Source organism: Pelobates fuscus, chromosome 9 (assembly GCF_036172605.1).
Source record: "Pelobates fuscus isolate aPelFus1 chromosome 9, aPelFus1.pri, whole genome shotgun sequence".
In the NCBI taxonomy this organism is placed as follows: Eukaryota; Metazoa; Chordata; class Amphibia; order Anura; family Pelobatidae; genus Pelobates; species Pelobates fuscus.
The window spans coordinates 139,100,803-139,126,805 of NC_086325.1; the positions used below are offsets into that span (position 1 = coordinate 139,100,803).

At 45.9% G+C, this 26,003-nt stretch overlaps 2 protein-coding genes across 2 annotated transcripts in view; both read left to right on the plus strand.

Moving 5' to 3' along the window:
• Positions 1-26,003, plus strand: part of G6PD (glucose-6-phosphate dehydrogenase) — a 239,085-nt gene that overhangs the window by 137,732 nt on the left and 75,350 nt on the right. The gene's annotated exons all lie outside the window — the stretch shown is intronic.
• On the plus strand, positions 15,966-25,802 carry UBL4A (ubiquitin like 4A). The gene is made up of 4 exons (XM_063432531.1): positions 15,966-16,107; positions 22,704-22,809; positions 23,707-23,882; positions 25,594-25,802. The coding sequence occupies exons 1-4, from the start codon at positions 16,060-16,062 to the stop codon at positions 25,702-25,704; spliced, it is 441 nt and encodes a 146-aa protein (XP_063288601.1). The 5' UTR covers positions 15,966-16,059; the 3' UTR covers positions 25,705-25,802.

Consider the following 26,003-nt stretch of genomic DNA (forward strand, 5'->3'; position numbering starts at 1 on the left):
AGAGAAGAGGAAACAACAGGAGAAAGGTACGTTTGAGATATCAGAGACACTTTAAAAGAGCCCCAAAAAATAATGTAGGAACTGATTCCTGAATAATTCCCAGGCTTTATTATAGTAATAAATATATAACTTTCCAGGTTAAATAATTCACAAACAGACATGCAAAACATATCATGAATAAATAAAAAAAAAAACTGTAAAAAATGTAAAAAGTAAACTATAAACCAGGAGGGCTTAACAATGCAGTTTCCTCTGTTGTGGGGTTAGAACCACAATCTAAATTGGCCGTTATTTACTAAACAATGCACAATTTACTTAATGGAAATATATTGCAGAACTGACTATGACTATAATTTGCACTTTATTCTTTAAATAGCTATTTAAAAACGGATAATATATATGCATAAATATTTCAGTGCAACTACTTTGATTCTTCAGTACAACTACTTTGAATCCAGTTACTTCTTCATTTTCTATAATGATACAGGGGGTTTACTGGCTTCCCTGCAAGCAACATGGGCCAAGAGAGCCTACGTTGGGCCTCTGCCTTACCAAACGGAGTTCCTTCCCCCCACTCCACATGCCTTTGGCTCCAATGGCAGGCCAGTAAACATTGTTGCCGTGTGGCCATGTTTAACGCTTAGACAGAATCAAGAAGTAGCAGCACTAGAAGAACCTATATTCTAAGGCCAGCACAATCACAAACTCAAGATCAATAACATGGTTGGGTCAGGGGGTACCACAAATCCTATGGTCCTATGAAAGCAATGGTTTAAACAGGACCAGGCTCTGACGTTATCACTTTGCGTCAATTTATGATTTGCCAAATGTACAGTGCGTCAAACATGACGCTGGGCCAAAGGCTTGAAAAAGAAAATAAAGGGTGCAAAGGGCAGCTCCCCTTAACGATGACGTTTTAGGAAATGACAAGATGAAAATGAAATTGACGCAGGAGCATCAGATGCTGATAAAATGACCTGACAGATAATATCAGGACTTATGAGAGACATATACAAGTTCTGCACTCAGTGGCGTCTCTAGGATTAATTTTTAGGGGGGGCACATGGTGGGCCAGGGACAAAAGTAGGGGGGCACGTTTAACCCCGCCCTCGCCGCAGTTTGACCCTGCCCCATGTTAAGCCCCGCCCCCAACACAATGTGTTTTTTTTAATAATCCCTGGTGGAGGATTCATTATTTTCCACCAGGGATTATTAAAAAAACAAACATTTCCCTTGATATAGTGCCATAGTTGCCAACATTTGAGAAATTGGGACATTCAGCGCTCCCTGTACAGTGCTTCTCTCTGTATAATACATGGCTGTGTGTATAATATCCTGGGACAGTCAGTGCTCCCTGTATAGTGTTGCCCTCTGTATAATACATGGCTGTGTGTATAATATCCTGGGACAGTCAGTGCTCCCTGTATAGTGCTGCTCTCTGTAAATACAGATCTGTTTGTGTATAATATCCCAAGACAGAGAGCAGCACTATACAGGGAACACTGATTGTCCCAGGATATTATACAGACACAGACCTGTATTATACAGAGAACAGCACTATAGTATTATACAGATAGCTGAGCATATACCCCATGTCCCAATCTCTAGACTGCAAGTACCTGTCAACAGCACCTCCCAGATGCGTGTAACAGGGCTAAAGTGTGCGGCAGCTCACACAGATGATTCAGCGGTAAAGCGCGCTCGCTGGCAAAGCCAAACTGGAAAGCAGCCCTGGAAAAAAAATGTATGCCATTCCTACAGGTATATATATATATATATAGTACAGTGAGCACACAAGTTCACTGACATGCGCAAATAGGCTCACTGACAGACAAACTCACTTGTATAAACACAAGGCTCACTACAAAGAAGTTCAGGGACACACACATGCTCAATAAATAGAAGCTCACTGACACACACAAGCAGTACAGTGTTAAGGGCCCTCGGGCAAAGCAGTGCACTGGGGCCCTTCCTACACAACAACTCACAGGAATAAAAATTGTAATTATTGATAGACTGCTGAGTACATGCACACAGTACACAAATACGAACACCGAGAAACTTCTAAATACACACACACACACACACAGACGTTGCTGAATGCACACAGGCTGATTTTTACACTTACACACAGACTGCTGAATCCAACACACACACACACACACACACACAGACAGACATACAGACTGCTGAGTCCATACACACACAGACTGCTGAGTCCATATACACACAGACAGACACACAGACTGCTGAGTCCATACACACACACACACACACACACACAGAGTGCTGAGTCCATACACAAACAGACTGCTGAGTCCTAGATACAGACACACACAGACTGCTGAGTCCATACACACACACATACACAGACTGCTGAGTCCACACACACACACACACACACACACACAGACTGCTGAGTCCACACACACAGACTGCTGAGTCCACACACACACACATAGACTGCTGAGGTCATACACACACACAGACTGCTGAGTCCACACACACACACATAGACTGCTGAGGTCATACACACACACACAGACTGCTGAGTCCACACACACACACACAGACTCCTGAGTCCACACACACACACACAGACTCCTGAGTCCACACACACACACACAGACTCCTGAGTCCACCCACCCACACACACAGACTCCTGAGTCCACCCACCCACACACACAGACTGCTGAGTCCATACACACACACACACACAGTGTCACGGCTTACCTTGGTGGGAGTCCAGTGTGCAGAGATATGCTCACCCTTGCAATTAAACACAGGCCAAGGTGGTCAGGGAAGAACTCACCTGGCCTGTGAGTCTGTGCACGGGGGCTGTTCAGGATAACCAGGTCGAAGTACAGACAAGGACTAGAGCAGAAGAATAGTCGTGGGTAAGCCAGTGGTCAGAGGATGCCAGAATTCAGGATAAACAAGAACAAAGCCCAGGTCAGAAGCCGAAAACTAACAGGACAACAGGAACTCGAAATAACAGGAACCAGAGTCAATGAACTGACACTGCCTTCTGGGAGAGGCAGTGTTATATACCTGGCTAACGGCCATCAGCTTCAGGTGTGCGAGAATATTGGAGCAGCCACAGATAACGGCCAGCCCCCAGTGCTGGATACAAGGCAAGATTGGACTATGGGCAATACTAGAACTGTAAGGTGGCTCTGAGGAGAAACAACAGGCCCAGGACCGCAAAGTACCCAGGTTCAAATCCCTTGTTGGGCACTTCTGGGGCGACCTCGTCTTGCAGTCTGGATGTCGCGGCGAGAACCGTGACAGTACCCTCCCGTCAAGAACGCCCTCCAGGCATGAACAGGCTCTGCTTGAAAATCGTACTCCTCATCTTCGGTCTCAGTATCACTGAGGTAGTCTTTATAATTCAGGTATCCAGAGCCGAGTCCTTTTACATCCTGGGATTTTATGGTACCAGACTTGGAGCAAGCTGTAAGTACCTTGATCCCAGGAGTCATTCTCTCTGTACCTTTTTCCTTAGGTGCATCGCTAGGTGGTTCTCCAATGGGCAGGTAGGAAGTGGTGATGGTGCTTGCGCTTGCTTGAACAGTAGTTTCAACAAGAAGAGGTACAGATGTTTCTGGAGCAGGAGGTAGAGATTCTTCAGGGGTACCGCTAGCGGATTCTAGAGAAACACAGATCGCATTAACTACCGTGGTCTGAGTACTCTTATGTGTCACGGAGCGTGGACCAGACTGACAGCGACTTTGGCATTTCTCAGGCAGAAGTGCAGACTTGACCGGATGGGTATGCATAACCCCAACTTGAACGGTTTCTGGCCGATGTGGGCGAATTGGGCAGAGTGAAATAAAGTGCCCCCTTTCACCACAGTAAAAACAAAGGCCATGATTTCTCCGCCGGTCTCTTTCTTCACTAGTCACCTTGAGCTGGACCAATCCTATTTCCATAGGTTCATCTGAGTCAAGAGGAAGGTAGGATTGCTCTGGGGCCTTCCTAGGATCAGGAGCATAATGAGGCAACACGGGGTTGTGGTATTGGTACAGGTTCCCTTTGTTTCTGGGAATCTGGGATCCTCTGGGACGTGGTGCTGGTTTAGGCACAGTGGTCTTGCTAGGAGTCTTGCACTGTGCTTCCATGGCAATCATGAAAGCATCCCATCCAGCAAGGACAGGACTCTGAGACTGCAACATTTCGTGTGCCCATTGTTTCATTTTTCCAGACAGCAGGTTTACAGCTGCTCGGACCTTTATGAAGTCATTAGCATAAGTCCGAGGCTTCAGGGAAAACACCAATTCACAATCCACTTTAAAGCATAGGAAGGAAGCATGGTTACCATCAAATCTCTCCGGCATAACTGTAAACGGTTCAGGAAAAACAGGTTCCAGGGCTGGGCCTACCGTGCCTTTAAGAAAACGAACTTCTCGCTGCAGCTCCAAGACAGTCTGGGCCAGGCTGGATACTTGCTGGGTAAGCAATTGAGACATCTCTGCAGACTCCATTATGGTCAGTTCATTCTGTCACGGCTTACCTTGGTGGGAGTCCAGTGTGCAGAGATATGCTCACCCTTGCAATTAAACACAGGCCAAGGCGGTCAGGGAAGAACTCACCTGGCCTGTGAGTCTGTGCACGGGGGCTGTTCAGGATAACCAGGTCGAAGTACAGACAAGGACTAGAGCAGGAGAATAGTCGTGGGTAAGCCAGTGGTCAGAGGATGCCAGAATTCAGGATAAACAAGAACAAAGCCCAGGTCAGAAGCCGAAAACTAACAGCACAACAACAGGAACTCGAAATAACAGGAACCAGAGTCAATGAACTGACACTGCCTTCTGGGAGAGGCAGTGTTATATACCTGGCTAACGGCCATCAGCTTCAGGTGTGCGAGAATATTGGAGCAGCCACAGATAACGGCCAGCCCCCAGTGCTGGATACAAGGCAAGATTGGACTATGGGCAATACTAGAACTGTAAGGTGGCTCTGAGGAGAAACAACAGGCCCAGGACCGCAAAGTACCCAGGTTCAAATCCCTTGTTGGGCACTTCTGGGGCGACCTCGTCTTGCAGTCTGGATGTCGCGGCGAGAACCGTGACACACAGACTGCTGAGTCCATATACACACAGACTGCCGAGTCCATACACACACAGACTGCTGAGTCCATACACACACACAGTGGGCTGAGTCCATACACACACACACACACACACACACACACACAGTGGGCTGAGTCCATACACACACACACACACACACACAAACACAGACTGCTGAATCCATACACACACACACATACTGCTGAGTCCATACACACACACACAGACTGCTGAGTCCATACACACAGACACACACACAGACTGCTGAGTCCATACACACACACATACTGCTGAGTCCATACACACAGACTGCTGAGTCTATACACACACACAGACTGGGCCTCCAGGGCCAGCCCCGAGCTGCCCACAAGGATGAAGGGTGTGTGTGTGTATAGTGGATGTAGAATGTGTGTCATGGATGCAGTGTGTATAGTGGATGTAGAATGTGTGTAGTGGATGCGGTATGTGTGTCATGGATGCAGTGTGTATAGTGGATGCAGATTATACGTTTTGTGTAATATGTAATGTTTGTATGCATGCATTAGATGCAGAGTGTGTGTGTGTAGTGAATGTAGGTGTGTATAGTGAATGCAGAGTGTGTGTTTTTGTAGTGGATGTAGTGTGCATAGTAAATGTAGTGTGTATAGAGCATGTAGTGTGAATGTAGTGTGTTTGTAGTGAGTGCAACATGTGTAAAGTGAATGCAGTGTGTGTGTGGTGCAAAGTGTGTTTAGTGAATGTAGTGTGTGTGTGTGTGTAGTGCAGAGTGTGTTTAGTAAATGTAGTGTGTAGTGAGTGCAACGTGTGTGTGTGTAGTGCAAAGTGTGTTTAGTGAATGTAGTGTTTGTAGTGAGTGCAGAGAGTGTATAGTGAATGTAGTGTGAGTATGTGTAGTGCAGAGTGTGCTTAGTGAATGTAGTGTGTGTTTGTGTTTGTGTATGTGTAGTGCAAAGTGTGTATAGTGAATGTAGTGTGCGTGTGTGTAGAGCAAAGTGTGTTTAGTGAATGTAGTGTGTGTGTGTAGTGCAGAGTGTGTTTAGTGAATGCAGTGTTTGTAGTGAGTGCAGAGTGTGTTTAGTGAGTGTAGTGCAGAGTGTGTTTAGTGAATGTAGTGTGTGTGTGTAGTGCAGAGTGTGTTTAGTGAATGTAGTGTGTGTGTAGTGCAGAGTGTGTTTAGTGAATGTAGTGTGTGTGTGTAGTGCAGAGTGTGTTTAGTGAATGTAGTGTGTGTAGAGCAGAGTGTGTACTTGTAAGGATGCAGTGTGCGTGTGTAAAATAGGGGGAAGGGGAGTATTTTTTTTATTTATTTGTGTATATTTCAATTTTTCCCCCCCTCCCTGGTTCTTACTGTGCCAGGGAGGGGGGAGATCGCATTCCCTGGTGGTCCGGTGGCATGGTGGAGCGAGCCAGCCACGTTACATTGAAGAGGGGGCCCAGCAGCACACACTGTCTTCCTTTCCAGCTCCTCTCTGACTAACTCTCGCGAGACAGGTCTGCGTGCTGTAACCCATGGCAACGCGCTGGCGCCCGCAGGGCGTAGGGAAGTTAGACAGAGAACAGCTGGAAAGGAGGACAGAGTGTGCTGCTGGGCCCCCTCTTCAATGTACAGGTAGCAGGGAGCCCTCTGTGCACATATATATAGCAAAAATTATATATAAGTGAACATAAGGAATATGGGGCTCGGACTGCCAGAGTAGTTCGGGACCCTCAGGACCGCCGGGCCCATGACAACCGTTATGGTTGTTATGCCCTGATGGCGGTCCTGCTGCTGAGTCCATACACACACAGACTGCTGAGTCCATACACACACACACACACAGACTGCTGAGTCCATACACACACAGACACACAGACTGCTGAGTCCATACACACACACACACACAGACACAGACACAGACAGCTGAGTCCATACATACACACACACAGACAAACAGACTGCTGAGTCCATACACACACAGACACACAGACTGCTGAGTCCATAAACACACACAGACACAGACTGCTGAGTCCATACACACACAGACACACAGACTGCTGAGTCCATACACACACAGACTGCTGAGTCCATACACACACACACACACACAGACACAGACTGCTGAGTCCACACACACACAGACACACAGACTGCTGAGTCCATACACACACAGACTGCTGAGTCCATACACACACACAGATGGGGTGAGGCTGAGGGGGGTGAGGCTGAGGGGGTGGGGGTGAGGATGAGGGTGGTGAGGAGTGAGGCTGAGGGGGGTGGGGGGTGATGCTGAGGATGGTGAGGGGGTGATGCGGGTGGTTGGGGTGAGGTGGTGATGCTGAGGATGGTGAGGTGGTGATGCTGAGGGTGGTGAGGTGGTGATGCTGAGGGTGGTGGGGTGGTGAGGCTGAGGGTGGTGGGGGTGGTGAGGCTGAGGGTGCTGAGGCTTAGGGTGGTGGGGGGGTGCTGAGGCTGAGGGTGGTGGGGGGTGCTGAGGCTGGTGGGGTGGTGAGGCTGAGGGTGGTGAGGGGGTGAGGCTGAGGGTGGTGGGAAGGGTGGTGGGGCTGAGGGTATTGGGAGGGTGGGGAGGCTGAGGTTATTGGGGAGGGTGGGGAGGCTGAGGGTGGTGGGGGGTGCTGAGGCTGAGGGTGGTGGGGAGGGTGGTGGGGCTGAGGGTATTGGGGAGGGTGGGGAGGCTGAGGGTGGTCAGGGGTGCTGACGCTGGTGGGGTGGTGAGGCTGAGTGAGGGTGGTGAGGGGGTGAGGCTGAGGGTGGTGGGGAGGGTGGGGTGGGGTTGAGGGTATTGGGGAGGGTGGGGAGGCTGAGGGTGGTGGGGGTGCTGAGGCTGAGGGTGCTGAGGCTGGTGTGGGGGTGAGGCTGAGGGGGGTGAGGCTGAGGGGGGTGTGGGGTGCTGAGGCTGGTGGGGAGGGTGGTGAGGCTGAGGGTGAGTCCATACATACAGACACACAAACTTCCTCACTAACACACACACACACAAGCACATTAAGCCTACCTGTCCCTGGAGGCTGTTGCTGGTGGTCAGGCAGCCATCTTTCATGCTTTCCAGCAGCAGCATGGGCTGCTGCTTAACGGCGGGGGAGGGGCTTGTGTGCGGGAGGCGGGGCTTCGTTTGGGGGCGGGGCCTGTGCTGGGGAGCCTGTCAGTGCTCCCCGGCCCCAGACAGCCCCCTGCACAGTTCCAGCTGCTCTGCCCTGCATTCCCTCGGGCTGTAACAGACTGTTACAGCCCGAGGGAATATAATTCAAACACATAGCCAGCAGGTTGCTGGCATTTGGGGGGGCACAAGGGGGGGCACAGCATGATGTAGGGGGGGCCATGGCCCCCTCTGGCCCCCCCCCTAGCGACGCCACTGTCTGCACTCAAGGTATAGTACCCAAGGCACTGACCCACTGCAAAACTGGGGCTCTGCTCTGGCCAAAATGTAACAATGTATTTCTTATACTTACTCCCCAGCCACACACACAATATAGCCCTTATCCCACCCCACACTGCATCCCCTACACACACTGCATCCCATACGCATGCACAAACTACATAACCTACACACACTGCATCCCATACACACTGCATCCCGTACGCACACTGCATCCCGTATGCATGCACAAACTACATAGCCTACACATACTGCATCCCCTACACACACTGCAGCCCGTATGCACACTGCATCCCGTACGCACACTGCATCCCGTACGCATACTGCATCCTGTATGCATACTGCATCCTGTAGACACACTGCATCCTGTACACACACTGCATCCCGTACGCATGCACAAACTACATAGCCTACACACACTGCATCCCGTACGCACACTGCATCCCGTACGCTAGCACAAACTACATAGCCTACACACACTGCATCCCGTACACACACTGCATCCCCTACACACACTGCATCTTGTACGTATGAACAAACTACTATACACGCGCACACTGCATCCCCTGTAAACACATACAAATGCATCCCCTACACACTCACATAGCATCTTGTGTAAATGTAGCATATGCATCCTTTGCATGTGTAGTCAAAAATCTTTGCACTGGCCCTGCCATTCAGATGGAAATTTTCTACAATTCACATTTTAGTGAATTAGTGATCCAGGAGGTGACAACACTTAGACATACAACTATTAATATATCCAAACGTAAAAAAAACTTCCAGGCTACAAATCTGTTCCTGCATCTGCAATTAATTCATTTAATAGAAATATTACCAATTTACAATTACTCAACCCTTTGGTACATTTACATTCACTTCATATAATTTTCAAGTCTCTGAGGCAATACTGCTTATGAGAAACACTATAAGTTTCGGGGTTACAAACCTGTATTCATAACACTAAAGTCTCCTAGTGCTTTATTACTTTTGGGTGCCCACCCCCCACTCCCCTTGCATGTAAAAACCTGAAAACAACTCTCCATACCTCCCAACATTTTGAGTATGAATATGGGACTGGTTTGTAGTAGGCCATGAGAATATGGGGGCATGATGCAACTGGGGTCTCGAACCCAGCTGAGGGACAGTTCCTCCCAATAAGACGGTATATATACTTAGTGTGTAGGACCACACCAGGCTGGCCGGTAGTCATTCTGGCCGACCCATGCCCGAGTTCTGGTGGATCTCTCTTGCAGAAGCCAAACGCACAGAGTTCACTTTGCACATTGAGAGTTTATCTATGCATGTGCTCACTCTGTACTTGTTGAGGACGCTTTTCTGGTGTCCACGGAAGTGGGACACCAGAGATTACCTCTGGGACAGTCAGACAGGAGCCCTAAATCAGTTTGAAAGTGGCCTTTCCCATTTATAGGTTTTAGTATAGAATTCTACAGTGTTTATTTATTTTTTTTACTTTCATTTCAAGTCAAGCACATTACATACTATCATTCACATTCCACTTCCTCCTGGCCAACAGCACTTTATCCGTACTCCCCTCCCTGCTGTTTATTCACGTCATCGTGTCCTTTGATATATATTCTCCATACAATATGTGAATGTATTCTGTTTTATTCTCTCGCCGTGGTTTCAAAGTACTTTAGTAAGACTTCTTTTGTTGAGTATATTGTGTCTACCACCCCCTTAACCGCACGAAATGTTCTATCTGCCAGAGGAAAAATCCAGATCGCTGTATTCTAGGCACTACAGCCTTTTTGATTGTGATTGTGCTTAACATATTTTTTTTTCTTGTGCTTTGTAGTTTAATTGTGGTATTTTCACTTAGCTATAATTCTTGATTGGACTCTATTAGCTGTTATTTTTAACAATGATTCTGCCTTGGTGCACATCAATATATTTAAGTGCCACTCTCACCCTTCCCCCGTGAAAAATTAATATTTCGTAATGATGGAATCTTTATAAAATTCTCATATCGACTGTGTTGGAATTTCACTGAAATTCCATCATAGTCAAGAGATATACGGAGACAAAGTAGAGACTACTTTGTCTCTGTATTTCTCCTTATCCTGACTTTCTTGGACTCAGGGAGTAGTCTTAGTGTCGATCCCAACAGCCGTCACCAGTGACGGCTGCAGGGAATTGGCTCTGTCTATGGAGACCTCCATAAACCTCAATGCTGTACCCTTTTGCATGCTAAAGTGGCAGGAGCTGAAGAGGACCCCCCAAATTAAGATGGCTGCGCCCGCGAGGGACACTTTCAGGTAAGTAAATCTCACCTTTAGCTGCCCCCCTGGCCACTGAGCGGCAATGTCACTGTTGGGGGTCTTTGTGAATTTTGCAAAGTCCCCAGACGGTAACAGTGCCACTTTAAGAAAATTAGGGTGATGATCATGTGGCACGAGTTGTAAGGGTTTAGTTACGAAGTAGTGAGTTGTGAAGAGTTTCAAAGTACCCAGACATGATCAATCACTAAATAAACTGGAGGGAATTCAGATTGTATGCCATAATAACCAAACTGAAAACATAGTTGACTATTTTGGCATCAATTTTGAAAATCACTTTAAATTCACAGTTTAGATTATAACCCTGTGTGTATTAAAAATATAAGTTGTGGAGATTTAAGTTGATGGGGCTCTACTCACTTAACTTCATGAGATGCCTTGCCCAGTACAAATCTAGCTGAATCTCCAGTCATTAATGAAGGGAGAATGGAAAATGCAAATAATCATGACCGACACATGTTTTTCCAACTCACATTCTTACAATGACAAGAGTATTTTAATTATTTTTTGGGGGCAACATAAATCAGAGAGCACTGCCTTCCCTGTAGTTATTTCCCCTAAGTCTTCTGGATTTTGGCAGGACATCAATAATATCAGTGCCTTGCTGATCCCATATTTTTCGTATGTGGACATTTTGTCCTAAAATGTTCAAATATTCTGTCAATTCTTCACAATTCCCAGTTCAGTGAATAAACTCCCATTTATAGCACCATGTGCAAAGTTTTTTTTTTACGTAATGCTTCTTCGTTATAAAAAGATATGCAGTACGCCACCTGGTGGTAGTTATGTATATACTAAAAAATCCTTTTTTTTTTGCCAGTATCACACTAACAACTTAAAGTTTGATATTTATTGACATGTTAACTGCTGCCAATTAATAGTTAATCTCACTATTACCATACATTTTAACAACACTTTTGCCATTATTGTTTTGTGAAGAAGAGTGGCCTAATTATATATATTGTATATTAATATTGTTTTTGTATTTTATTGTGCACTAACTGTAACAATGCAATGACTTGTGGACCCAGGACATACTTGAAAAAGAGAGAAATCTCAATGTATCTTTCCTGGTAAAATATTTTAACAATACTCAGCTGATACTTTTAGTTAATGAGTGTGGTCCTGCATGACACTGCTTAGCTCTGTAGAACTTACTGGGTTTTCCTGCAGGGGAAGACTGAAAGCAGAACTGCGGCCAAGGAAGTGGCAGAATTACCGCCGGTTGCAGCTGGTGTGGCTGCTGCTGCACCTGGCCCAGAGTGCTAGAGGGGCCGGGCGCCGGGTCTTCCGCCACTGATTCTGCTGAATCTAACTTTCTGCCTGGTGATGGCCCCCAGCCCCCAGAGTTTGGGTCCCAGAGCGCTCAGGGTGGCACAGCCCAGTGTAACTTAATAGGGGCCTGTTCCAGTGCTGTGGCTCTTTGAGAGCGTGACTGGGCCACTGTGATCTCAGCCGGCTGGGAGGAAGTGACAGCCTATCACAGGGAAGCACAGGGAGCAGGGAGGAGAAAGGAGCAGGCTGCTGCCCACACATCAGCCTCAGCCAGCAGCAACTGAAGCAAGCCACCCTCCTACAGTAAAAAGGTAAGCTAGCAGGAGGGTGGCTGTAAATATCAAAATGATTACATGTGTGTGTGTTGATTTCAGTGTTTTTGTATCTGTGTGTCACTATATGTATGCATCAGTGTATCTGTGTGTCACTGTGTGTATGCATCAGTGTATCTGTGTGTCACTGTGTGTATGTGTCAGTGTATCTGAATATGTGTTTTGTGTGCTAGGATGTGTATCTGTGTGTCACTGTGTGTATCTGTCTGTCAGTGTGTATCTGTGTGTCAAGGTGTGTATGTGTTAGTGTTTCTGAGTGTGTGTATGTGTGCCAGTGTGTGTATCTGTGTGTCACTGCAGAGGCGGCTCTCTAATTAGGCGGTTTAGGCGGCCGCCTAAGGCCTCGCGCTGGCTGGGGCCTCGCGGCCGCCTAAACCGCCTGTTGGCAGAGTGTGTCAGGTCCTCGGTCAGTGACCGAGGACCTGACACCAGGAGGGGGCCCGGCGGCTTGCCCGTTATGCCGCCGGGTGCGAGGCCCCTCCTGGCTGCCCGGCCACCATCGCAGACACTGGTCTGCAGCTCCGCAGTGTGCAGAGCTGCAGACCATGTGACTCGCGAGAATTGGCCAATCAGAGCGTTGCCGCGGGTTACCACGGCAACGCTCTGAAATCTCGCGAGATTACACGGTCTGCAGCTCTCTGAGGAGCTGCAGACCGTGAGCAGTGGCCACCGGACCACCAGGGAGCCCACTGGACCACCAGGGAAAGGTAGGCTCTCCCTCCCCCTCCCCATCACCCCCCACCACCATCACCCCCACCACCCTCAGCCTCACCCCCAGCTTCACCACCCACCACCCTCAGCCTCACCCCCCAACACCATCACCCCCCACCACCCTCAGGCTCACCCCCAGCTTCACCACCCACCACCCTCAGCCTCACCCCCCACCACCATCACCCCCACCACCCTCAGCCTCACCCCCACCACCATCACCCCTCCCCACCCTCACCCCCACCACTCTCAGCCTCACCCCCCACCACCCCCACCCCCCACCACCCTCAGCCGCACCCCCACCACCACCATCACCCCCCACCACCCTCAGCCTTTAATAGCTCAACATTAGCCCCCCCACTCTCACATTAGCCCCCCACTCTCACATTACCCCCCTCTCACTCTCACATTACCCACTCTCACATTACCCCCTTTCACTCTCACATTACCCACTCTCACATTACCCCCTCTCACTCTCACATTACCATCACCCCCCGCTCCCTCTCACATTACCATCACCCCCCGCTCCCTCTCACATTACCATTAACCCCCTGCTCCCTTTCACCATCACCCCCCACTCCCTCTCACCATCACACCCCCCGCTCCCTCTCACCATCACACCCCCCGCTCCTTCTCACCATCACACCCCCCGCTCCCTCTCACCATCACACCCCCCGCTCCCTCTCACCATCACACTCCCCGCTCCCTCTCACCATCACACTCCCCGCTCCCTCTCACCATCACACTCCCCGCTCCCTCTCACCATCACACCCCCCGCTCCCTCTCACCATCAGCTACCCCATACACATAGGGTCTCAGACAAAAACGCAAACATGCTCACAGAGACATACATTCGCACACACAAGGATACTCTCTGTCAGACACACTCTCAGGCACATACACAGGTAGACAGTGCATCAATGTGTATATGTGACACTTTTTTGTTAGTGGGGCCTCATGTTTGCGTTTCGCCTAAGGCCTCATAAAGTCTAGAGCCGCCTCTGACTGTGTGTATATGAGTGTTTATCTTTGTGTTAGTGTGTGTATCTGTGTGTCACTGTGTGTATGTAAGTGTATCTGTGTGTCCAGGTGTCTGTTTGTGTCAGTGTTTCTGACTGAGTGTGTGTGTATAAGTGCCATTGTGTGTATCTGTGTGTCGTTGTGTGTATCTGAGTGTGCTTCTTTGCGTCAGTTTCTGTATCTGTGTGTGCATGTGTCAGTGTGTGTGTGTCTGTATCTGTGTGTGCTTGTGCCAGTGTATGTATCTGTGTGTCAGTGTGTGCATCTGTGTGTCTATCTATGTGTGTTTATCTTGTTCTAGTGCAGGGGTGCACAAAAGGTAGATCCCCAGATGTTGGAAAACTACAACTCCCATGATGCTTTGTGTGCCTCTTGAACAGTGATGGCGAACCGCTGGCAGGCCGAGCCCTCTCTGTGGGCACGCGGCCATAGGTCGCAGGTAGGGTGCTCAGCGGTGTATTTACCGCGAGGCTAACAAGGCTTTTGCCTTGGGCGGCACTGCCTTGTTAGTCCTGTGTCCTGAGGGGCCAAAGAGCTGTCCGGCTGGCCACTTTTGGGCCCCCCCATGAGGCAGGCGGCAGCTTCTATTGCGGCGGAGTGCTGTAGCCTGAGCTCTTACTGCCTGTTCAGCAGCACAAGCAGCCCCTGCATCCCCACTGGATTCCGGGTGAGGAATCCACTCCAGCTCTCCCACGGAGTCTAGGCGGAGTTAGATAAAAAAAAAATAATAATAATAGTAATTTGTGAGTGTTGAGGGAAATGTGTATGAGTGTGTGTCTGTCAGTTAAGTGTGTGTGTCTGTCAGTTAAGTGTGTGTGTGTCTGTCAGTCAGTCACTGTTTGTGTGTCTGTCAGTCACTGTATATATGCGAGTGTCAGTGTGTATATGTGAGTGTTTGTGTATCTGTGAGTGTTAGTGTGTATAATTGTCGTGTTTAATTGCCGTGTTGGCACTTTGAGGAAAAAATGTTGGTTTGTATTACGGTTTGGGCACTCTGGCTCAAAAATGCTTGCCATCACTGCTCTAGAATGATAAAGCATGGTGGGAGATGTAGTTATGGATTATGTGTAAAAAAATATATATTTTATGTCTGCAATCAATGGTGAAATCATCAGTAAAAAAAAAAAAGTAAACATCTCAAAGACGAATAAAAAGTGTCCGATTATTTTACAGAATGTTTCCAATGTATAAAGGTGCAGTAACAGGTTTATACATAAGAAAAGTGACCCCACTTTATACATAACCCCGTGCATGTTTTGCCTATTTTTAAAATAATTAGTTTTCTGTTTAAGATTCATTTTCTGAGAGCGCACGGTAATATTTTGTGGTGTGCATGGTTGTGATATGTTGTGTACTGAATGCAGGGGCAGGCAGTTTTATTCTATAAAACAATATTTTGAACCAGGGAGTGAATTAAAGTTTAGACTTAAAGAGACAAGTTTAAAAAAAAAAAAAAAAAATGTATATATAAATATAAAATATACAAATATTTTTCCAACTCAACTAAACTATTTTTTTAATAAAGATTTTTCACAATTTTAACATTAATAACCATAAAGATTTTCAAGAAAATATGGGAAGGGAAATGTTATAAAATATGTTTACATAAAACATAAAATAAACATTTAGGATATATGAATAATAAAAAAAAAAAAGTATAACAAGATGTAACAACAGATAAGTGTATGATAGCTATTTTACTGTACATTTAGCCAATTTGTTTTAATGTCATAATTCACTGATTAATAATTCCATCCTTAACTCTTAACTCACTGCAAACACTGAAATATAACTCCAGATTTCGCCATGTTAAGTGAGGGCAAGACCAGGCAGTCACCATAGAGCACAGCATAGAACGTCGCCTCCTGCCGGCAGACTCTATGATTTTCGGAGGACTCGCCCTTGATTTTTTTCTTTGTAGTCGACGCTCTTTCCGCCTTGGAGGATTTCTCTCTATGGTGATCCCCGGCTGGACCCGGAGATGCAGCTGACGGTGAAGGCGTTAAAGGGGAAAGAGACCAGTATCCAGGTAACGGTGGTCCTGCTCGGTACTGACTGGGTGGGAGGGCTGACACCCGGGCTTTATACAGGCGGCAGCATCAATAGGAGTAACAGAGCATTGTGGGTAAATAACCAGCCATGGGTACAACCTGGGGTGGGTGGCTGTAATAAAAACCACAATCCTAAAGCATCATGGGAATTGTAGTTCTACTACAGCTGGGGATCTTGGCCACCCCTGATCTACATACCATGGTGTCCTGTGTGCCCAGAAAGCTATCCATAAATCATTGGACTCAGAGCAAATACATCCCTTGGCCTATTCCTATAAAGCACTAACATGTGATATGTGGCATGTATCTGGCATGTGGCATGTATCTGGTATGTTACATTATGACACTTAATGTCTCACCCCTACCCCATTCCCAGGTCTGTCTCCCTTACCCTGGGAATTGGTTTTAGTGAAATTACATACCGCCCAACAGTTTTTTAAATGGACAAAGAGGGGATGCATTCAATTTAGGGGTGTGAGGTGGGGATGTGGCGAGGAACAGGTCCATTCTGAGACATTTTAGGTCACATACTAATAACCATTGTTTTGCAGCTACAATTTTATTTAGCACAAGAACAATGTATCTTAAAGAAACAAACAAACACAAAAATATTACTGGGAGAGTTATTGCTGTGCATCTCTATTATACACTTAGACGCACCAACAATATGTAACTCTTTGAAAAGAGGGACATAAGGATAGAAATGAGGGACAGAAGGATTGTGACTCCAAATAGGGACTGTCCCTCTTAAATAGGGACATGTGGGAGGTATGGAGTTAAAGTTGACAGATCCACCATGATTATTCTGCTTGTATCACTTCCTCCTGTTGTGTGGTTCATAAAAAAGTGCTGCCCTGTAGTATGTAGTAGTCATGCTGGAGAATATAAATCCATTCAATATTCAAGGTAATTGGTTTTGGCAGTTTGTTTATTTACCTCCTGAAATGGATACTGTACTGTAGTGCCAGGAATGCAAAGCTGTATTCTTGGCACTATCACTCCCTCTGCTTAGCTGCCCCCTGGCAACCCCCACCGCCCCAGGTGAATTAAGGGTTAAAAATCCTTTTACTTACCTGATCCCAGCGCCGATGCTCCACCCCCTTTCAAAGTCCCGAGGCCAATGGGCGCTAATGCGCATGCACGGTAAATGCCATGTGCTCATTTGACCTCCCCATAGGAAAGCATTGAATCGAAGCTTTACTATGGGGAAAAATCTGACACTGGATGTCCAGCGTCTGATACCGGACCAAAGGACCCGGGCTTTATACAGGCGGTAGCATCAATATCAGTAACAGAGCATTAGTGCTGCAATGTAAACATTGTAGTTTCTTGAACTGCAGTGTGTTTTTTTTTTTTTTTTTGTGAATATAATTTTTATTTATTCGTCGTGTAGGTATCAAGGTTCAGTGAAACTCGCAGGTCTCCACAATGTGTTATGGCAAATAATATCAGGTCGGGCTCGCAGGCCCACAGCGCGGACGGACTCGCAGGTCCCCATTCTCTGCTGTTACGTGCTTCACTTAATACAAGTTTTTGTACATGTTCTAAACGGGGTGAACCATATGCATAGTAACCGTCCTTGGCCCAGGTTAGGTAGCATTTTACAAGGTGTCGGTGTTTGTGAAGTGAGCACCGTTATCTGTATCATTTGTATATGTAAGAACCTTGGTGCGTACTGCAGTGTTTTTTACATTGCAGCACTAAGTGCAAAAGGAGCACTGCACCCAGTCTAAGTATGAGTGCTACATATTGTCAGGCAGCATTCTTCATGCACTGACCATAAATATGATGTAGACCTCGTGTGCCCAGGGTGTGCCTGAGTATAGCTGATCTAATAAAATGAAAAGCTATGTTCTATGGGTTTCCAATATGACAGTGTGTTATAATTAGCAATAATAAAAGTTAATGATTTTTTTGTGTGATGTATATGTTTATAGCTTTAAAGGTACTCTAAGGATCTATTTGGGGATACATTGTCAGGTATTATGTAGAATTTTGTGGCAGGGAAATCCATTAAAGCCCCACTATTATTTTGTGTGTTTTTTTTCATTATTTTTTTCTCCTGTTTCTATTCTGTATGTGTGTGTTTAAAGGGAATCTCCAGTGCCAGGAAAACAATCCGTTTTCCTGGCACTGGAGGGTCCCTCTCCCTCCCACCCACCAATCCCCGGTTACTGAAGGGGTGAAAACCCCTTCAGTCACTTACCTGAGGCAGCGACGATGTCCCTCGTCGCTGTCTCCTCCTCCGCGCCGCTCCTCCCTCTGATTTCCGTCGGCCGGTGGGCGAGACTGATCCCGCCCACTGGCCGAGGAGACCTAATGTGCGGCAATGCCGCGCATGCGCATTAGATCTTCCCATAGGAAAGCATTGAAAAGAATTTCAATGCTTTCCTATGGGGAAATGAGCGACGCTGGAGGTCCTCACACAGCGTGAGGACGTCCAGCGACACTCTAGCAAGGAAAATCCTTGCTATAAAATCAGGAAGTGACCTAGTGGCTGTCTAGTAGACAGCCACTAGAGGTGGAGTTAACCCTGCAATGTAATTATTGCAGTTTATAAAAAACTGCAATAATTACAGTTGCAGGGTTAGGAGTAGTGGGAGTTGGCACCCAGACCACTCCAATGGGCAGAAGTGGTCTGGGTGCCTGGAGTGTCCCTTTAACTGTTCTAGCATATACACTGAACAAAATTATAAACACATCACTTTTGTTTTTTCACCCATTTTTCATGAGCTGAACTCAAAGATCTAAGACTTTTTCTATGTACACAAAAGGCCTATTTCTCTCATATATTCACAAATCTGTCTAAATCTGTGTTAGTGAGCACTTCTCCTTTGCCGAGATAATCCATCCACCTCACAGGTGTGCCTTAGGCTGGCCACAATAAAAATTTTACTGTATTATGGAAGTCCGGGGGTTGGGGGTGTCCGAAAACCAGTCAGTATCTGGTGTGACCACCATTTGCCTCACACAGTGCAACACATATCCTTTGCATAGAGTTGATCAGGTTGTTGATAGTGGCCTGTGGAATGTTGGTCCACTCCTCTGTGCGAAGTTGCTGGATATTGACAGGACCTGGAACACGCTGTCGTATATGCCGATCCAGAGCATCCCAAACATGCTCAATGGGTGACATGTCCGGTGAGTATGCTGGCCATGCAAGAACTGGGATGTTTTCAGCTTCCAGGAATTGTGTACAGATCCTTGCAACCTTGGGCATTATCATGCTGCAACATGAGGTGATGGTCGTGGATGTATGGCACAAAATGGGCCTCAGGATCTCGTCCCGGTATCTCTGTGCATTCAAAATGCCATTAATAAAATGCACCTGTGTTCGTGTCCATAACATACACCTGCCCATACCATAACCCTACAGCCACCATGGGACACTCGACCCACAACGTTGACATCAGCAAACCGCTCACCCACACAACGCCATACACGCCATCTGCCCTGTACAGTAAAAAACGTGATTCATCCATTAAAGGACCACTATAGTGCCAGGAAAACATACTCGTTTTCCTGGCACTATAGTGCCCTGAGGGTGCCCCCACCCTCAGGGTCCCCCTCCCGCCCGGCTCTGGAAAGGGGAAAAGGGGTAAAACTTACCTTTTTCCAGCGCTGGCCGGGGAGCTCTCTGCCTGCGATCCTCCTCCGTTCCGCCCCGTCGGCTGAATGCGCACGCGCGGCAAGAGCTGCGCGCGCATTCAGCCGGTCGCATAGGAAAGCATTTACAATGCTTTCCTATGGACACTTGCGTGCTCTCACTGTGATTTTCACAGTGAGAATCACGCAAGCGCCTCTAGCGGCTGTCAGTGAGACAGCCACTAGAGGCTTTGGGGGAAGGCTTAACCAATTAATAAACATAGCAGTTTCTCTAAAACTGCTATGTTTATAAAGAAATGGGTTAACCCTAGCTGGACCTGGCACCCAGACCATTTCATTAAGCTGAAGTGGTCTGGGTGCCTAGAGTGGTCCTTTAAGAGAACACCTCTACAAAGTGCCAGATGACATAGAATGTGAGCATTTGCCCACTCAAGTCAGTTACAACGACGAACTGCAGTCAGGTCGAGACCCCGATGAGGACGACGAGCATGCAGATGAGCTTCCCTGAGATGGTATCTGACAGATTGTGCAGAAATTCTTTGGTTATGCAAACCGATTGTTGCAGCAGCTGTCCGGGTGGCTGGTCTCAGACGATCTTGTTGATTAAGATGCTGGATGTGGAGGTCCTGGGCTGGTGTGGTTACATGTGGTCTGCGGTTGTGAGGCCGGTTGGATGTACTGCCAAATTCTCTGAAACGCCTTTGGAGACTGCCTATGGTAGAGAAATGAACATTCAATTCATGGGCAACAGCTCTGGTGGACATTCCTGCAGTCAGCATGCCAATTGCACGTTCCCTCAAAACTTGCGGCATTGTGCTGTGTGATAAAACTGCACATTTTTATTGTGGCCAGACTAAGGCTGTCTAATCAGCATCTTGATATGCCACACCTGTAAGATGGATGGATTATATCGGCAAAGGAGAAGTGCTCACTAACACAGATTGAGACAGATTTGTGAACAATATTTGAGAGAAATAGGCCTTTTGTATACGTAGAAAAAGTCTTAGATCTTTGAGTTCAGCTCATGAAAAATGAAGGCAAAAACAAGTGTTGCGTTTATAATTTTGTTAGGTGTATATACATAAAAAAAGAAGGGACTGTTTTTTGTATTGTCTTGTTTTTTTGGCAGTGAGATTAAGCAAGGTTCTATTTCCTATTAATTTACCCATAATATATACCAAAAGAAAAAAAGTGTAGATACACATTAATTGTCAAGTACATACAAAGTATTGTGCAAGTTGCACATTGGCCACAGTGGCTCAAACAGGCTCTGGTCAGTTCGCCAACCTCTGATGGGTGTTTCACAAGGACCCTCCATCAAAATCTTGGGCTGTCCCCATCTATTTCACCTTGTGCCCATTCTTATTCCACTAGCTCAGTATATGATAAACTTCTTGTGATAATGTGCATACAGTCCGTAAAATTCAGTTTTGTTTTTTATTCTTGACAGTTATTGTTAAGGAACAGCTTATCTTTCATCCTCTGGGTTGTCTTTATAAATACCCTATCATGCCAAAATGGTACAGGTTCATGTGCAACACAAGCAAATATATTCTGTAATGACTTTCCTGTTAGTTTGTTCTTTGTCTTCCTCTCGTTGCTAAATTATACCCCATTGTTCTCTATCACCAGCTTCTACCCTGTCCCCCTCTCAGTGCTAGATTATACCCCTTTCTTCTCTCCCAGTCAAACTCTAGCATGTCTTCCTCTCTCTGCTATATTGTAGCCTCTCCTCCTCTTCCAGCTAGATTATACCCTGTTCTCCTCTACATTACTAATCCTGTCGTCCAAGCTGTGCTTGATTTTATCTCGTCCTCCTGTCCTAGATAGACTCCAGCCCGACCTCCTCTCTGCACTCGGTTCTAATCCTGCAGTTCAGTCTAGGTTTGATACTAACTAGCCTGTCTTCCTCTCTTTTCTCAACACTAGACGCTAGCCATGTCTCTAAAACACTACAATTGCATTCTGCTCTCTTTACTTCAGTAGGTGACTTTAATAAAAAGGCCTGATGAGTTAAACCTGTATAAGGAATGCAGATTGGGGGATGTCACTTCCTAAATACTGCATTTATAGGAAAGCATTGGGTCCCTGTATTAAATCGTCTGGCTAATTGTTTGTTACGTAAAGGGTTATTTGAAGCACCATGACCACTTCACTGATTTAATGTGGTCATCGTGCCTAGAGTGTTTAAAGCACTTATCTTTGAAACACTGCATATACAGAGATTAACCCCTTTGCTGCCAAAGGTGTAACTCCGGCAGTGAATGTCACTTCTGTGCAAAATTGTCGTCTGGCGCCAGGCAGTACACAGAGGCAGGCCGCCCTCTCTGTGCCACCCGTGTCCTCAATATGTCCTCCCTGGCATTGGCCAAGGAGGATCAGGCTGAGGGTAAAACGTTGACTTTTAGCATTTCTTTTCATTTTTGGGGATTGGGCGGACCACCTCAGAAAGGGTTACTCTAACCAAAATCAGTGTTTCTTAAAAACACTGGTTTTGGGCTGGTGTAACCCTTTGATAGTAGAGCTAGGTTTACCACAATGCAGTATAGATTGCCCTGTGTCCATTATTATGACTAAAGAAGGGACATAGAGTAAGAAGTGTAAAATGATTAAAGGAACACTATAGTCACCTGAATTACTTTAGCTAAATAAAGCAGTTTTAGTGTATAGACCATTTCCTTGCAATTTCACTGCTCAATTCACTGTCATTTAGGAGTTAAAGGAACACTATAGTCACCTAAATTACTTAGCTAAATAAAGCAGTTTTAGTGTATAGATCATTCCCTTGCAATTTCACTGCTCAATTCACTGTCATTTAGGAGTTAAATCACTTTGTTGCTGTAGTCCTATAGCACATTAGGTAGCTACGTTGGAGCAGCTGGGCTAATTTTTGTCTACTCGTGACACAGGCTATGCAGTTAACCATGATTAAAACTTGTTGTAACAATGTTGTCTATTACTTTGTTAGGTCTCTGAGAGCGATACAGTTCTTGCGGTGAAAAGGCTGGTGGAAGAGAAACTGCAGGTGCCAGCGGCACAACAGAGATTGCTGTACAGGGGCAAAGCCCTATCAGGTACTAAACTAGATCTCCATAGAACCCAATGATTCTCAATCTTCTAATGAATGTGAGGCACTGAAAAAGTTATTTATAAAATCCATGACAGATGCATAAGCCATGCTCACATGGACATATTTTGGTCCCTTTAAAAGACCAGTTTGGGCACCATAACAATTTAAATCAAAATTGGGTTGTTCTGGTACCAGGAAGTCCCTGGCCCTTTTAGAGGTTAAACAGTTTATGGAAAAAAGTCTGTGTTCCAGCACCAGTCAATCTGCCCCCTTGTCCTTTCACTATTTGAAACCTTAGATAAAGAAAGGCTTGGACAAGGGCGCAACTAATGATGTAAACAAATCGGTAGCTCACCATTCATATAATAGGAACTTATCGTTTTTTTTATGAATATGCCCCACTGATTGGCTGACAGTGTCAGCTGACCGATATAAACTAATCAGCGACGCCGCTGTCTTCCATTATCTAAATTTTCAGAGAGCGGAAGTACAGGGGGGCAGAGCAGTAGGATCTAGAACACAGACTTTGGGGTTAAACTGTTAGTGAACAGCTTAACCTCGAAAGGTGAGGTTTCGCCTAGGACCTCCTGGCACCATAACAACTTCATTTCAATAAAATTGTTATGATAAATGTATCAGGCATTCTAGTGGTGTAACATTGATTGGTTTGGCAATTTGCTCGTGACACATAGTAGAACTTCTGCCGGGGGTTACCACAGTTACATGTTCTGTGATCATTTCTAAAGGTAAGTTGGGTATCAATATTTGATCAGAAACACAACTGTGTAAATTGCGTAAAGTAAATCCGACTTTATGCATGGTATCAATTAATTATTACCTTTTTCTAGAACCTAACCTGGTGAACTGGTTGTCCTGTATTTACACTATGTATCCTCTACAGATGAGCATAGTCTCTCCTATTATTCCATTGGACCTGGTTCCAGGCTGAACCTCATGGTGAAGGAACGGGTGAATCAGGAGGTCGGCGGCAACGCTGTGTGGAAAGCTCTGGCCGTCATCCTGGAGAAGCACTTTACCCCGTCCGATGCTGAGCGGGTTCTGGAGTATGTTCAGAAGGTAAACTTGAAACTGACTTCTTTCATCATTTTATCTTTTACTGTCTTGCTGTAGTCTTAGAAGATACGGATTTTCTAGATCACTTGCAAATCCTGGTGTGAGGTGAATAGAACACTATAAGGTTTAGGAACACAAACGTATTCCTGACACTAAAGTGTTAAAACGACTATCTGGCACTCCCTTGCCCCCTAAATATAGTTAAATCTTTGATTCCCGTCTGCTGCTGGCTCTGCCCCTGATCTACCTGCTTGGCTGACATCATCAGAAGTGTTGAACAAAAGCCAATCACAATACTTTCCCATAGGATTGGCTAAGACTGTCAAAGAGGCAGATCGGGGCAGAGCCAGAACAAGTCAAACACAGCCCTGGCCAATCAGCATCTCCTCATAGAGATGCATTGAATCAATGCATCTCTATGAAGAAAGTACAGTGTCTCCATGCAGAGGGTGGAGACACTGAATGGCAGTACTGCATGCGCACTGTGCAGCACTGCTCCAGGAAGTACCTCTAGTAGTTGTGGCTAGTGGAATTATGCCTAGGCTGTAATGTAAACACTGCATTTTTTTTTCTGAAAAGACAGTGTTTACTGCAAAAAGCCTGAAGAACAAAACAATAAGCTGTAGTTGTTCTGGTGACTATAGTGTCCCTTTAATACATCAAAGCAATGCTGTGCCTTCCTAGGCCCCTCATAGACTATTTTACATAGAAATTGTTACCTTTATTTATTAAGTACCAATATAGTGCACAGGCTGCAGGAACACATGGTATTTGCACCACAACTCCTCTATTAAGATGGTGATTAAGTATGATTTAATGTGCTTGTATATTATAAACCTTTTTAAGAAAAACATTTTTTAAATAGCCTACTTACCTTTGTAATTTTGCACTAAATGTCAGCTCAAATCGCCACAACTTGATATCTATGGAGTGAAATCCATTATGTATTGATGGCCCTGGGTTTTGGCTAAATGCAGAATTGTAACAAATTAAAATCTGAATACAATTCCCAATGCCAGTTTAGCTATTTGAGCCTAATCATTTCCTGCAGTCTTTTTTGCTGTCAACACTGTCTTTTCATAGAAAAGGCAGATTTTACATTACAGCCTAGGAACACTTCCTGTGGCCATTCCTCAGATGGCTACCAGAGGTGCTTCCTGGGGCAGCACTGACATTCAGTGTCTCCACCCTCTGCATAGAGACACTGAACTCTCCTCATAGAGACGCATTGATTAAATTCATCTTTATGAGGTGATGTTAATTAGCTAGGGCGTGGTTTGATCATCACTTTTGATGTCCGCCAAGGAGGTAGATCAGGGCAGAGCCAGTGCTAGCAGACTGGATTAAAGCTAAGATTTTACTATATTTACAAGGGATGGGGAGCAGATAGTGTTTTTAACAACATAGGGTCAGGAATACACGTTTGTGTTCCTGATCCTATAGTGTTCCTTTAAGATTCCACCGAGCCCTAGACAAGTTACCAGTTTGGGCTCTTCCCCTTCTTTCTTCATATAGTAATGGTTAATGGCGCTAATCAAATTCATTGTTCTGGGGTCCCTGTTTAACTCCTGGGCCCTAGGCGAGAGCCTAGGGTCCCTTTATGTTTAATTCTAAACTCTGAATATTGCCATTCAGATTTAAATGCAATCCTGTTTCGAGTTTTTTGTTAATAACCCTGCCTGTCTCTCACACATATCAAATCTCTCCCATACAGGACTATGAGCGCAGTTTATCCCTGCTCAGTCTAGATGACATTGAAAGGCTGGCTACACGCATCCTTCACCCACAGCTACCAGAAACCATAGAGCTTGGATTTCTAGACTGAAACGATTTGGTTCTTCTCTTCATCCTGCACTTGTTTCCGTTCAATGTACAGAGCCACTGATTGACACTCATAGTAATAAAATACAAAAGAGACAATGAGCGGTGTTCATTATTTTATTTTTTTGAGCAGAATATTCAATTATGCTGACACTTCAACTCTTCCCCCAAAAAAACAAAAAAGAGGATCTGGGTTATCATTGATTAATTGCATGTCCCCTCTAGTAGAAAAATATATCCATGTTCCTGAACATATATAGTGCATAGATGAATACTCTGTAATAAATTAAGTGCATTTTTTTT